This window comes from Balaenoptera ricei, chromosome 17 (genome assembly GCF_028023285.1).
Source record: "Balaenoptera ricei isolate mBalRic1 chromosome 17, mBalRic1.hap2, whole genome shotgun sequence".
Taxonomy (NCBI): domain Eukaryota; kingdom Metazoa; phylum Chordata; class Mammalia; order Artiodactyla; family Balaenopteridae; genus Balaenoptera; species Balaenoptera ricei.
Window position 1 is genome coordinate 33,207,832 of NC_082655.1, and position 16,233 is coordinate 33,224,064.

At 32.8% G+C, this 16,233-nt stretch overlaps 1 protein-coding gene across 36 annotated transcripts in view; it reads right to left on the reverse strand.

Moving 5' to 3' along the window:
• RIMS2 (regulating synaptic membrane exocytosis 2) overlaps window positions 1–16,233 on the reverse strand; it is a 597,264-nt gene that overhangs the window by 187,956 nt on the left and 393,075 nt on the right. For 23 of the 36 annotated variants that reach the window (XM_059902158.1, XM_059902168.1, XM_059902157.1 and 20 more), the window contains 2 exons: window positions 10,364–10,543; window positions 9,349–9,458 (listed from right to left, as the gene is read on the reverse strand). In XM_059902158.1, coding sequence (XP_059758141.1) covers window positions 9,349–9,458; window positions 10,364–10,543 — 290 coding nt within the window. Of the gene's footprint in view, window positions 1–8,494; window positions 8,528–9,348; window positions 9,459–10,363; window positions 10,544–16,233 lie in introns of all 36 variants that reach the window. The other 13 variants (XM_059902162.1, XM_059902175.1, XM_059902180.1 and 10 more) reach the window with 3 other exon arrangements.

Sequence of the window (16,233 nt, forward strand, 5' to 3'; positions counted from 1 at the left end):
TAAATTAAAAACAAAATGATTTGAGACTTTACAATTTATTAGCCACGTCTCCAAAACACTTAGCTTCTGTTAAAAATCCTTACAGGATAGTTTATTATACAGAAGAGATAACTGAGGTTCAGAGAAATTAAAAGCTTTGCCAGAGAACACATGCTCAGTAGTAGAACTGAGTTTAAGATGCAATTTATTAACTTCCAATGGAGTTCTCTAAACATTATGAAAAGTCCAAATGGTTTAAACAATTTTGACTTATGCTAAATATTTGCATGTTGAGTTTTACATGTGGATTGAAACGTACAAATGTTGGGCAATATGCAACAATTCATGCTGCAATCCAGTTGATTTCTTTCCTCCTTGTACTGTTTCTTATGCAAGCTATGTGATCAAGAATAGCATCAAGGTTACTATTTTCCTCAAAACTACTAAATAATATGTATTGAATAATTGGTTCAGAGTGATGATCATAATCAGGTTTAGTTTCACTTTAAATCCAAAGTTTTCAGATTCTGTGCTGAAAATACAAAATTATAGCAAGAAATAATAGTACTTATTATGTGACAAGTATTGTTATAAGCAACTTAAATATACCAAATTATTTAAGAAAGTTAATTTATAGCATATCTACATAGCAAGGAATGTTATTTAGAGTAGACAGGGGCTAGTTCAAGGCAGATTTTACCATTATCACCCTCCCAAGGTACCCAGTGCTCTTCCACATTTTCCAGCATCTCTCTCCCTACACCTGACTTTCTCCATTCACAGGCTCTAACTTGCTTCCTACGGAATGTGTGTGTAATAATAACTTGGGTCAGTCCCTAAGGAATATTTACATTTCAGTGTTCTGGAAAGCCTATGCTTTATATTATTAAAATAATTAAGCCATTAAAGAATATCAGAATACTAAGTACTATCACAAGTAGTAGGAGAAATATTTGGGGCTGAAAAAATGCCCATAACACCTCAAAACTTACCTGCTCTATACATATCACAATCTTAAGAGACTCTATGTAAGTGACATGTTATAAAATAATTTTACCAACTATGTTTCATTTGTTATCATTATATTATTACTGTTTTATTTTTCCCTTGGGAGCTCCCCAAAGCAGGAAATACATCTTATTGATCATTGCATCCTCAATGACTACCTAGTACAACAAACTAAAAATAGCAGCTATCGGTTGAATTGAGCTAAACTGTTAACTAATATCTAAAATAAAACAAATGGTTGAAACACATGCAAGGAGAATGCCATTCATCTGAGAAGGCATGGTATATAAATGCACAAGATTGGGAGTCAAGACTAGAGGTCTGCTCCTATGTGGACTGAAGAAAGCTAATTGTCCTCTAGAATTCTACTCCTTTATCAGTAAAGAAAAGCTGTTTTATTAAAAGATTTATAAGGTTCCTTCCAAATCTAAGTCTTGATTCTAAATCTAGGAGCAAAGCTACAGAACACTGATAAATGTCTTGGCAAACTATAGGCAGATGGCTTGGGGCCAGATGGCTCTATAGAACAAATTGGCAGATCTCGATTTAGAAGTCAGAGAATGAACATAAAGTTTCCCATATATCTTTCATGTATTCTTGTTCCCCTGACCTCTCCTCTTAGTCTAGATTTCTATTTCCTTTCTTCCCTTTACAGCCAAACTCTTTAAAAGGTGCCTATACCATCTCCATTTCTCTCCTCCTTCAAATCCACTGTAATTGGCCTTTTACCCCCTACAACTCCACCAAAACTACTCTTAATAAAGGTTAACACAGTGACTTCCTATTTGCTAAATCTAGTGATCATTTCTCAGTCTTGATAATTCTCTTCTGCTTCAAGTACTTTCCTTATTCCTATTCAGAGACACTATAATCCATGGTGTCCCCACTACCTCTCCTCCTACTCTTGATGCTCCTCAGTCTCGTCCTGCTTCATTTCTTCAACTTCTAAATGTTAGAAGAGTTGAGTTCATAGTCCTTGGACCTCTTAGCTACCTACGCTTGTTCTCTCAGTGATATCAATGGGGCTCATGGTTTTAAGTCTCTCTTTGTAAGGATGAATCCTAAACCTATAACTACAGTCCAAATCTCTAAGCTGAAATCCAGAACATATTTCAAACTGCCTGTTTGACATCCTATCCTACATGTCTAACAGCATCTCTAACTTATATCCAAACCTGAGCACCTGATATTCCCACCAAATCTATTAATAGAAACTCCATATTTTCCCACTTACTGAGGCCCAAAACATGGATTTTATCATGGGATCTCTCTTACCCTGTCAGTTAATTCTGTTGGTTCTATCTTTAATATCTATCCAGAATCCAACTGCTCCTATCATTCTGGTCTAAGTCACCATCACGTCTTTCCTGGGTTATTGGGAATGCTCCCTAACAGTTCGCCTTGTTTCTAATCTTAATTCTTTCGGGTTATTCTCAATGTAACAATCAAACTGATCTTTTTTAAAAAGAAATGGTATTGTGTCACCTTAATCAAAATCTTCCTATTTCACTCATGGAGGTCAAGAAATAGATAAAAATGACAAATATGTAAATAGACATTGGGAGCTCAGTTAAATTTTTGTGTATTTTTATGGAGAATATTCATTAATTACAATACTTGATATAATTTTATTTATTTTGCTATACTATTTTCACCTTTTCATAATAACATAGCATATCTTAAGAATTTTATGCTTGGAGAGGTATTAATGAATAATTAACACTCCAAAGTAAGAAGAATTATAAAATTATTTTAGTGCTAAATCGATCTTAAATGTGACATTGTAGACATTATTTATAAAAGATGAAGACTGGGAAGAAAGAGTATATTGAAAACTAAAGGACATTTCAACTAAATTACTGAAGCACAACACTATGCATTTCTTAATTTGGCTCAATAACAAGGGAAATTATTAGGATAAAAAGATATTTTAGAAGGCTGATTTTTTTTTGATGTAACCATTTTAAAATGCTGACATTCTAAATGAACATGTGTAGCTATATTTGATTATCAATTACTGCAAAACATATACAGTCCTACTGTTTTTTGTTTTTTTTTCTTGTTTTATAAAGAGCTTTAATATTTTTGAAAAAAAAAGTTAGGTCAAAATGCATACAATAGGCATTTTATGTAATGTAACTTTAGCTGGCTTTACAATCAGTTCTACTGTTTTTGACAGAACTTAGTTGTGGGGGATGACAGAATTGTCACTTATAATTATAGGAAAAACTAAATATAAGTATTAAAATCAATCATATTTTTTACCTGCCTAGGCAATATAATAATGTATAAAACTGCAAATATTAGTTTTAGTACTGTGAAAAATCTACAAATATCACAAATGTTTAATACTGTTGAACTCATAATTAAGTTGATTTCTACTTTAAAATATTTTTAAATGGTTCAATTTTAAAATAATTTCTGGGTTGAAAAATATGCATGTTGTGTTTTTCTAAATGCATAATATCATGACCATAACTATCTTCCTCAGAATCTTACTCCTTATTATGACCAACAAAGCAAAACTTTTTAATGCCATACATTTCAATAGAATAGGGTTGTAACAGGATCTAATAATAAGGTAAGTACTTCAGAAACATAGTTTGTATTCAGAAATGTATTTAAAAAAGAGCATACACTTTAAATATTGGATAACTTAAATTGGGACTATACTTGTACTTATACTTATTTAAGAAAGCATATTCATGCACATTACAAATGTCAAAACAGAGTGTCTAATATATAGAAAGGCACTCTTAACTTCATATTAGACTTGCCTTTTTTCCCATTATTAGGTGGGCTTGGTGTTTCTCCCTCATTGTCTTTATAACATTGAAAACAGACAACAGTGATTAATAATTAAGGTCATTAACAACCCAAATAAAAACCAAGCACACCACAAAAGATGACATCACACACCAGAGAAACAAATCCATGCACTAACATGACACCTCACATTAACGAACAGAAGAGTAAAGTATACCCTTCCTAGCCCGTAAGAAAAGTAATAAAAACAAAAATAAAATGAGGAATAACGAGTCATTTTATAGTAAGTTAGGAAGATTGTAGTTATGGTTTTATTCTAAGAACTAATGTAATTTACCAATTTCATTTTGAGAATTAAGCATAGGCGACAAACTGGCTCAATAAATGGGCTTCTTTATCTTAATAAAGTTAAAAATAAATAAAAGTGATATTAATTACTGCTGAAGTCCCCACACTAATGATATACTAAACAATGACTTTACTGCAAAAGCCAATTCGTGAACAGTATGAAAGTCTTTCGATATTCGTATGGACTAGTTTCAGATACATAGGAATGGGCAAGCAGGGAAACATTAACTACACAGCTAAATTAAAATGAAATTCCTTCTTACAGTATTCCCTAAAAATGTTATTCCTATAGCACTTCAGGGAAATGGAAGATGTGTGACATTCTAGTAGTTAGTACACGATATGTTCAGAACAGAGATAGTTATACTTTCTTATTGATATAAATATGCGTCTAAATTTGCCTTTGTTTTCATTACCAGATGTACTCTGATGATTTTTCTCACCTTTATGACTTTAAAAATAGCTACTAAAGAATTTGCAATTGCAGTTTAAGAGGTTTTCTGTCTTAAACCACAAACACTACTGCAAGAATGCATCCATGAAAATACATCTTATGCACAATATACATAATAACATTGCTTTCACACAATGGTAAAGGAGAGAACAAAAGGCACATAAAGTACATGCTACCATTCATGAATACAATACTTTCAGAAATATTCTGACAAAGAAAGTGGCAAAAATTATGGTATGTAAACATAATAGGGGCTTAAAAACACCAAAATGAAGTGTCTTCATTCCATTTAGAAGGAGGACTCTTTGGGGAGAAATTAGGATTGTCAATAAATAGCGCAATACGGAGCTGGGATGAAGATGAAGCTACAGTTTATTGTTCTTAATTTAGAAAAAAGTTTATGGATAAATTATAATAGTTTCTAAAAGTTTCAAGAACTAAAATTTTGTAATTTATATTCTGCTCTATATTTACTTGTAATTTATCTCTAAAAAATCAAAATTGTGGAGAGAAGAGACTAGGACTTCAATGAACCTGCACTCAGTGAAATACAGTGTTTTAGTAGGTACCCAAAAAACATTTTTGAGTAAATATATGAACTGAATGTAAGGCTGGGGTAAAGGATAAGTATAAATCTTGGTGAGAGGCATTGTCTATAATTTCAGTTTGATTTAAACAATAAGGAGAATGTTCAAACGGGTAAATTAAATACCCTGATAAGTTACCTAGCTAGCTCATGTAATATCTTTCCACTAATAAATTTAAGTAATTATTTTAAAATTAGTACTGAACAATCTGTTCTTTATTCTGTATTTATAAATTTGGAGCGTAAAGTCTTATGTGAAACAGAAAAGTCATACTTCTAAAACATTCGATTATTTATTTTGGACACACAGTCAGACAGACCTGCCTTGACCTCTTCACCCTGCTTTTCTCCCCCCTGCTCTTCCACATGCCCAGTTACTTCATTAACTTCTGTATATGCAAAAGTAAAAGTAAAGAAAAGGATAAGACCAAATATGTACATCTGTTACTCTTAAGTAAAACAAAACAACAAATTTCAAATTATTCATAATATGAGTGATTATAAGGAGACAAATAGATTATTTTTAATGAGTTTCTGACATGTTATGGAAGCACATAAGTATACTGTTAATAAATTATCTTACTGTCTCCTTTTATAACTTTGATTTATAAAAGAAATTGTGGCCCATAAGTATTTGTAATATGTAATAACTGTAAGACAGGCAAAATACTTCATCTATGAACTTGATATACTCTTAGAAAAATAATACTATATAACTTTTCTTCTAGAGAAACAAAAAATAATATTATAAACTCATTTTTATTTTTATAAAATGCCAGTACATCAAAGTTAGGGGTAAATTAAAAATAATAATGCCTGGGGGCTTCCCTGGTGGCGCAGTGGTTGAGAATCTGCCTGCTAATGCAGGGGACACGGGTTCGAGCCCTGGTCTGGGAAGATCCCACATGCCGCGGAGCAGCTGGGCCCGTGAGCCACAATTACTGAGCCTGCGCGTCTGGAGCCTGTGCTCCGCAACAAGAGAGGCCACGATAGTGAGAGGCCGGCACACCGTGATGAAGAGTGGCCCCCACTTGCCGCAACTAGAGGAAGCCCTCGCACAGAAACGAAGACCCAACACAGCCATAAATAAATAAATAAATAAAATAAAATAAAAAATAAGAAGTTTAAAAAAAAAAAAAAAAAAAAAAAAACAACCAGGCAGGACCCTCTGGGGCTCCTGGGCACAGAAGCCTTTCTGTGCCCCCTGTTCCTTGTTTGTAGGGAACAGAGTCTAAAAAAAAAAAAAAAAAAAAAAAAAAATATAATAATGCCTTACAGTTGTTTAGTACATTGTACTTTCATTATATTGTTTCTATTTTCTCTGACTCTCAGACAAAAAGAAGATGACTAATACTGTACCACTGTCAAGACCAACAAATATAAGGTTTTAAATTAATTAACAGACTAAAATATATCCCAGGTCAAAATGAATTAAATTAGGATTTGCTCATTTTTCAGCTATTGAACAGGATCAGAAAATAAACATGTCATTTCTTTAATTCTAAAACAGTGTCACTTAATTATAACATCTGACAACTTTTTAAGAGATAATCCAAACATAATTCGATTTAGACCATTAATCCATAGTCAATATTGGGTTATACCTTTAACTTCAGTTAGAAGTTGAAGACTTCTAAAAGAGATATTATACATTGCCTTTAAAGCTAAAGAAAAGATACAATCATGTATTTGCTGGAGTCTTCATATCAATATTTATGAAAACACTGCTAAAATCATTCACACTTTTAAGCAAAACAAAACAACCAAAACTCCCCAAATCCTTTTATTTCATACTGGAAAGAATAAGAGAGGTTTTTGACACTCCTCTCTTTTATTTATAAAAATTGAAAAGTCACAATTAGAGACATTATAGGAAAACTGTGGTTTTATAGATACTATAGGGCAAAACCAGATAGAAAATAGAATGTTTGTTGACAAGCCCATGAAAAACTTCCCTGACCTTCAATATCAGCTTTAATGTCAGTTTTTTGGGTATATTTATTATTACAAAGAATGGAACAACTCATATCTCAATGGACTATTGCTACAGAAGATATTAAAACTGAATTTAGAAAAAATTATGGCATGAATTATGTTTCTGACTTCATATGCCAACAAATGATGCCAAAACTCTATCTTTAAAAATTGTGGGGAGAGGAGACAAAAGATTCTGTATGTATTACAGAACTTTCCTTATGGAAAGTACTTTTAAAATTATACACTCCTATTTTTATGTAAATAATTGACAACTATAGAAATGCTAATATCTTTTTATCAGGCTGTATAACAGACCATTAGTCACGATAGCACTGAGTTGTTTACAGTTATAGTTCACAGTACATAGTAAATAAAAAGGACCACAAAATAGGAGTTGATAAATCATTCAACTACAACTAACAAGATCACTTGTTCTAAGTTATGTAAGGCAATAAAAGTACTGCTGCTCAAATGCAATGCACTTAAAAATGTGTTACAAATATGAATTTTACTATAAACATATATAGAATTACAAGATTATTTTAGTGGTACTTTTTACACTATTTGAAGTAGCTTTTCAATTTGTAAATTAATATTTCATGCATTCATTCAACAAATATTTATTGAGGGCCTATAATGTGCCAGGCATTATTCTATGTGCTGGAGATTCATCAGTAAATAAAACAGTTAACAATTCTTCAAAGTTACAAAGTCAGCTGCAGAATTCTATAATCAGCAGAGGAATTTTTATTGTCCTGGTAAATGTATGACACTCCATATATCATGACTCAATATTTTCTCTTGAGTCATAATGTAGCATTGACAATCTAACTGTACATATTTAACTTTGTTACACTATAAACAGTCTTGCTACAACATGAAAAATGATGCAGGAAATACAAAGCACAATCACTATCTAATGCAATAATTTTCTTTTCTAGAAAGCCAAATTTAATAATTGAAAGATCATCATAAATACAAAATGAAATATATGATGATAAATATAACTAGACTAGGTGTACATCCTCAATGACATAAACACAGACTGCAATTGATATCTTTGGTTAAAGTCTTACACAAAACATCAAATTCTATTTAAAAAGCAAATTTTTTAAAAAAGAAAATTTTACCTTGTGATTTAAAAGAAGTTAAATTCTTTGCATTCTTACTTGATTGAATCAAAAAATTTAACTCCTTTGTATATTTTCCAAGTAAAACAAAAGTCAAATACTTTACCGGAATCATAAAACAAAGTAATTTTACTGTAATAAAGGTCTATACAGTGGAGGGACATCAATCGCAGTTGGGTTTATTTTTGCTCACATAACCCCCAGAAAGGGTGTCAGCACAAAACAAACCCTCCTTTATGTACAGACCTTCATAAGGTTCTATCTCCTTGACTCCATTGTCTAGGAAAAACAAAATAAAAACAAAACAAAAAAGGGAACCAAAGCACAGGGGTTAAAAACAACAGAAATTTCCAAAGGCACAGAATGTATCATCTATTAAAGAAAAGTTAAATGGTGACTTAAATGTGTTTGTTGGTTTGTTTGTTTTGGTAAAGCACATCCAGTTACCAAATAAAGGGACCATTTTAAAAATGACATTAAAAATTATTATATTTTATCATCCATGCTTTTAGAGGTCCTTTATCCAAGAGTATACAGATGTTTGGGGAGTACGTTCATCTGTGTGTAAGCAAATAGTGCTTCTTATGCAAAAATTTGAAAGTATTAAAAATATCAGTACAACATGCATCTTTCTTGTATATTCATGATTACCTTTTTCTGGTACTCCAGTTTTGAGAAGGATCACCATTGTTGTGCATCAGCTAACCAGTCCTTTGCAGTGTGTGAAAATTGATTTGGCTAGTTACTAATAAACTTTATGTAACTATCAACAATTACATAAACTTAGTTGTAGCAAAGAAACATCACCCAACTGCTTATTTAAGAGCATTAAGTTTACTTCTTAAAACGTATTTATTAAAGTTTGAAAAATGTGCAAGAGCAATAATGATAGTTTATTTTTGCCTGCAAAGATTATAAAATTTAAATGCAAAATATATAATATTTATAAATATATTTATAAATATAACTACTAGCAAATGCAGCTAAGATATTCCATTAACAAAAGAAGAAAGCTAACACAAAGGTAGTAAAAAAAATTCTTGATTCACCTTAGCTTCCACGGGTATTTCCTATATGACACAATTAGAAATAAAACTTACTTCTCTCCAATGTTCCCTTTGGTGGAAGTTGTGGGAGTTGACGGCCCCTTCGTCCTGCCACTGGAGTACTTGATGGGCTTGTTTGGACAGACCCAGTACGAGGGTGAGACCTACAAGGTACATCATTAATATTCATTTTTCAATAGAATGAGTTAAAACACTTTTAATACATTTGGTTCATATGACAGCTGTATGGTGCAATTTTAAAGAGGTTTAGCTGCTGATTAAAAGGTTAGGAGAGTAGGACAAAATATGGATATTTGAATGATTATCTAAATAGCAAAAGATGTTTATACTTTTATGTAATATGCATACATACACAGATACATGCACACAAAACCCTACAGTAAAATCCATGGAATTATTAATGTAGATCAGTATTCTATCCATATGAAAGCAAGAAGAGAATTCTGCAGCTCAAAAAAATGAAAGATAATGCTTACATTTCTTTCTACCAGATTTCAAACTCGTAACACTAACCTCCCTCCCTTGATCCTAAGAGATTTTTACTCAGGCTTATATTAGATATCCCTTTATTAGAAATTATCTCACAAGACTACAAATAAAACCCTGAACAATTCAAAAATCAGCTAAAGAAGATATTGGTTAATACATGATATTAGTATTGATAGAAAGAAACTAAAAATCTAGTTTTATTTATTGTCATTATGATGATTATTCTAAAAGTGATGTCTAATGGACACAAACAATTTCTCATTCTGTAGGAGAACATGGTAGTCATGAGGTGCATTATGTGGGGATTTACCCAGGACTCCTGATAAATGAGAAATCACAAAACAAATGAGGTCAGGACAGTTAATAAACAAATTACAATGGTAGTCACACACTATTATATCCGCTGAATATAAATAGTGTGCTTACACTGAAAAGGTTAGTGTCGATTGTTATTAGTGATCAGCCAAGGATGATAGAAGAGACCACTTAGCTGCTGGGAAAATAAAATGGTGTGCTGGTGGGGCAAAGGGGAAGTTAGTCTGATTGATTTATCTTTCACCTCGATAAGGCAGGTGAAGGAGGGGCAGATCTTCCAGTCATTAATGAAGGCATCGACCTCATGAGGTTTGTATCAGGACGTTCAGTGGATCGGGAGCGGGTGGTTGTCCGCTCTAGGAGAGGCCGTTGTTCTGTTGATCTGGATCTGTGATATGGCTGTCTATCTGCTGCTTCACAATCCCTGAAACGTTAGTCAAAAAGCAGCTCAGTTGATCTTCAGTGCCCTTCTGCTATTTTGTTATGATGCATCAAACTGATTTTGAAAAAGGTAATTGTTTAAAATTATTGAGTATGGAAAAAAATGTTCTCTTCCCCAACATATTCTGAGTAAATTCTCACTAAACTTCGGAAGAATTTTTAAGGAACCAACACCTGCCTTTAATAGCAATTCCCAGTGAAGACAATAGGAGTTGCTCAGTTATAATCAAAACAAAACTGTTTTCCAAAATGAATTCTCTAAATGGAACATGTGAAATATGTGAAGTATTCTAATATTTGAAAAGAATTCTTGGACTTTTCCTAACATTTTCAAAAGAGAAAAGAAAACCATAAAAGCACTAATTCTCAAGTCCTTAAGGCTGTTTATTAGTATACCAACTAAGATATAAAATGGCTTTCAGCACAACCATCGTGTATTGATACACCTGAACATTCAAACAGCAGAATCAAACTGATACGAGAAAACTGTGCAACTTTGCAGTCTGTAGCCATATTTAAACATGGTCCACAAGAAAAATCACTGTAAAGAAAAGGAGTTAATCAACCAATCTATGCCATTTATCTCAGTGCAGTTTAGCGATGCCAACCAACACAATTCAGAATGGGTATTAATTGATTGAAATAATAACGGTTCTGAAACAATGTGATTTCACACAATTTGACCACAAATAAATCTAACATCAAAACCTAATCCTTGGGCTTCCCTGGTGGCGCAGTGGTTGAGAATCTGCCTGCCAATGCAGGGGACACGGGTTCGAGCCCTGGTCTGGGAAGATCCCACATGCCGCAGAGCAACTAGGCCCGTGAGCCACAACTACTGAGCCTGCGTGTCTGGAGCCTGTGCTCCGCAACAAGAGAGGCCACGATAGTGAGAGGCCCGCGCACCGCGATGAAGAGTGGCCCCTGCTTGCCGCAGCTAGAGGAAGTCCTCGCACAGAAACGAAGACCCAACACAGCCAAAAAAATAAATTAATTAATTAATAATAATTAAAAAAAAAAAAACCTAATCCTTCTTGAAAGAAGCAGACTCAAATGAATAACCTATCAATACTAATTTGTGTATCCCTGGAGTCTAGCATAATGCTTTTACATCTAACATGTATTCAGTAAATGTCTCCTAACACCAGCCCCACTATCTATGGAACAACCCAAAAAACACTAGCTTTGGCTCTAGGACTCCAAAGTAACACATACTCCAAAGTATACTTCAAATGAAACTATTACCCCCGCATGTAGTTGTAACCACGGCAATGGAAATGTTTATATACTATAGACAGTAAAGAAAGCAGTAGTCTCCCTCAAGACTAATGTATTAAGGACTTCCACTTTACCTATAAATTCTCTCAATTTTATTTTTGATAATGAAAAAGGCAAGCAATTAAAGAAAAATCAGAAAAGAAATGACACAATTTCCCAAATGTAAGTAATTATGTGGCATATTGGACCAGTAGGCATTAGATTAGATGACTTTAGGAACTGGATACTGGATTTACTCTACAACATTATCTTGCGATTATCTCACACTTTAAATTCATAGGGTAACATATAAGACAAATAATTTTTAAACTATTTTTAAGTCCATGTACTATAATATGATTGATTTCTTAAGAATTTAGTTTTTTTATAAGTGTATCCAGAATATGTCAAAAGAAGCTGAGATTAAATGTAAATACATATACAATATTCAATTACTAGTCAAAGAGAGAAATGAAAAGGCAACCTGATAGTGTAAGAAATCATAATTCTATTTTTGTTCCTGAAAAACTATTTTAGAGAGAACACTCCTCTTTAGAAATAAATATGCTCAGGACTTCCCTCGTGGCACAGTGGTTAAGAATCTGCCTGCCAATGTAGGGGATACAGGTTTGATCCCTGGGCTGGGAAGATCCCACATGCCGCAGAGCAAATAAGCCCATGTACCACAACTACTGAGCCTGAGCTCTAGAGCCCGCGAGCCACAACTATTGAGCCCGCGTGTCACAACTACCGAAGCCCACGTGCCTAGAGTCCGCGCACCGCAACGAAGAGTAGCCCCCGCTCATTGCAACTAGAGAAAGCCCATGTACAGCAACAAAGACCCAATGCAGCCCAAAATAAATATATAAATAAATTGATATTAAAAAAAAAAAGAAAGAAATATGCTCAATATTTGTTAAATGTTGTTGGTGTACATATCTTTGTATATATTCAACACAATAGGTAACCAGAATCAAAGGGATGTATATACCTTAGATTCCTTAAAACCTATTTTTGGAAAGTACCAATCTTTACATTATTTTCATATTTCCTATTATCTTAAATAAGTAACAAACTTATTTCATTATATAACATGTAGTAACACAACTTTCTGGAATATCTATGACTATCCCAACAGAAAATTAAGTTAATATTTCACTTATTTATGCAAAATTTGATTTATTCTGATTCCATCGAGTAATTTTTCCAAGTGGAACGTGAAATATCAGGATATACACTTACACTTCTTTGACACTATATTTTAATAATTGAAATATATAATCGTGAGTGAAATCCAGAGAATTATTTCAAATGTGTTGCTAAGTTCTATGTCCTTGAAAGGATACTATTATTTTTAAAGAAAACAGGTCACTCTTTAGGAAATATCCCTTAAAAAAATTTCTTTAGTGAAAAGGTTGTTTGAAGATTATAATCAATGTTTTAAATTTTACTTATACTTTTCTTTCCATATTCATCAATAATATGAATTATATGATTTCCATAGCGTGAAATGAAAATTGTTTAATAAGTGAAACATGACAAGAACCACAGTAGAAGGTAGACATTTACTGAAATGTTCCACCACAGTTCAGGGGAGGGGAAAGCTATCATATTTTAAACTTTGATAACACAGTAGAAGGTCAAGATAGGCTCCTGCTCCCACAATTGGGTAAGAAAAGGTCTTACTAGGTGAGAACTAAGATTATTGCTGAGAAAATTGAAAGCAGCAATGCCTAAGTCTCATATATAATACCCAGCTTCATAGCAGGTTCTTTAAGGGACTGAGATATAAAACTTGCCAACTTCCACCTAAATTCTTAGTGAGTTTTAATTTTAAGGTAATAACTTATAAATAATTAATTTTGAATAGTAGCAACTGAGGCATGGGAAATAATAGATAACCATTTGCAAGGCATAAAATATTTAAGTGCCTACCTGGGTTCCTGAACTTGGGGTCTGTATTTCAATGTAAATAGTTTCCTTTGTGATCCTACTTATTTACTTTATTTTACCTTAAGTATTTCAAAATATTATTCTAAAAAGGGTAAACAGATTTTACAAGACTGACAAAATCAAGCCATATAAAAGTTAGGAAACACTGACCTGTATATTTAAATCTTTCTTAGGTAAATAATTTGGTTGTCTTTTAAAAGTGATTTAATATCTGTCAGAATTCTATTCTTAAATAGTTTACATTTTCTGGTATATATGTTTAAAATAGTTCAGAGTTTGTATGTGCCATTTACCTGGATAGATACAGATTACAGCTCTGCTTATTTAGTGGCTGCTATTCCAAACTGCAAGCGTTTGCAGAGGATACTCCACAAATAGAGCTAATTCATATTTTTTTAAACCACAGAATTTATTTTCTTACAGCTCTGGAGCCTGGAAGTTCAAGATCAAGTAGTTGGCAGGGTTGGTTTCTCCTGAAACTTCTCTCCTCGGCTTGTACATGGCTGTCTTCTCCCTGTGTCTTCACAACATCTTTTTTTTTTTTCTTTTAACATCTTTACTGGAGTATAATTGCTTTACAAAGGTGTGTTAGTGTCTGCTTTATAACAAAGTGAATCAGCTATACATATACATATATCCCCATATCTCCTCCCTCTTGCGTCTCCCTCCCACCCTCCCTATCCCACCCCTCTAGGTGGTCACAAAGCACCGAGCTGATCTCCCTGTGCTATGTGGCTGCTTCCCACTAGCTAGCTATTTTACATTTGGTAGTGTATATATGTCCATGTCACTCTCTCACTTTGTCCCAGCTTCCCCTTCCCCCTCCCCGTGTCCTCAAATCCATTCTCTATGTCTGTGTCTTTATTCCTGTCCTGCCCTTACGTTCTTCAGAACCATTATTTTTTTTCTTTTTAGATTCCACATATATGTGTTAGCATGCGGTATTTGTTTTTCTCTTTCTGACTTACTTAACTCTGTATGACAGACTCTAGGTCCATCCACCTCACTACAAATAACTCAATTTCGTTTCTTTTTATGGCTGAGTAATATTCCATTGTATATATGTGCCACATCTTCTTTATCCATTCACCTGTCGATGGACACTTAGGTTGCTTCCATGTCCTGGATATTGTAAATAGAGCTGCAATAAACATTGTGGTACATGACTCTTTTTGAATTATATTGACTGACACTATTGAAACAAGACCCAGTATTGTAACAACCCAGCTTTAAAAGCATATGATAGTACGTGCAGATTTGATGAGGATTTCTAAGGGAAAAATCATTTTATAATCATCAAGCGAAGTTGTACGTTTTCAATCATTTTTCCTCTCGTATAGTCGCCTTTGAAAGATTTTTTAATTTCCAGGTATCTGGCACAGCTTCCTACTTATTTCATCACCTTTGCTACTTACTTCTCCTAGTCTCAAAGTACATGGGAGTTATGCAGTGTAACAGAAAAGAATAGGCCAGTGAGCATTTTCTTTCACTTACATACAACCATTGCAATGATACAACTCCAGATCAACATAAGCTCAATGTAGACTATCTCTCTAAATACGATAGAATACTAAGAATACTAAAAAAGTGAAAAACAAACATCACAATGCTTCAAAGTATTATTCAGATATCAATGAAAATTGTCCTAGAATGTAACTCAGACTTTAGAGTTTATGTTAAATCAGACAGACTTATTTTGCATTTATACTGTAAAGATGAGATAAGTAAATGTAATAGGGTTTTTTTAAAAAAATAGACTTGTAAAAAGTAAAGCTACTTAGGAATTACTATTTTTTCTTTTTTATAAAGAAATTATTTCTTTATAAAGCTGAAATCTTAAAAATAAATTTGGATGTATCTCTGAAGGACAAGAAGTATAATCTCATGTTTGGGGCAAGAAATGACTTCCCTATATCTATATTATGTAATATAGTAAGCTGATTAACAGCAGCAGCATTATACTTTTGATAAAACACCTTCAATGTTTAGAGATTTTCTGAGCATTAGCTGCATAATTGAAGAAATAAATATATTACAGAATTTTAAAATGAGATATTTTAGGGTAATTAATATAAAATATGTTATATATTTGTATAACATATCAAGTAATTTAAAGCAATTATATAATTCAACTCTATAATTTTCATGCTCATCATATTGTGCAAGGTACAGTTTAACTTTTTAAAAACTCTATATTATTTTAGCATTGCTTCCAAAGTTAAGAGAATTGCAAGTACACAAAATACCATGGTAATAAGTACATATTCAGAAATACTTATTTACCATGTGTATGAAGAGTAATATTTTATTATTTTGGAGGAAGATAGATTAATTTTCCTTGGGCACAATAGCATTTTTTTTTTTTACAGAGCATTTCTGTTCAGTTAAACATTAAGTTCTGTATGTTAGTTAAAAGTAAATGATTTTATTCAAAAATAACAGCAATATCTAGGGTCAGCCAAG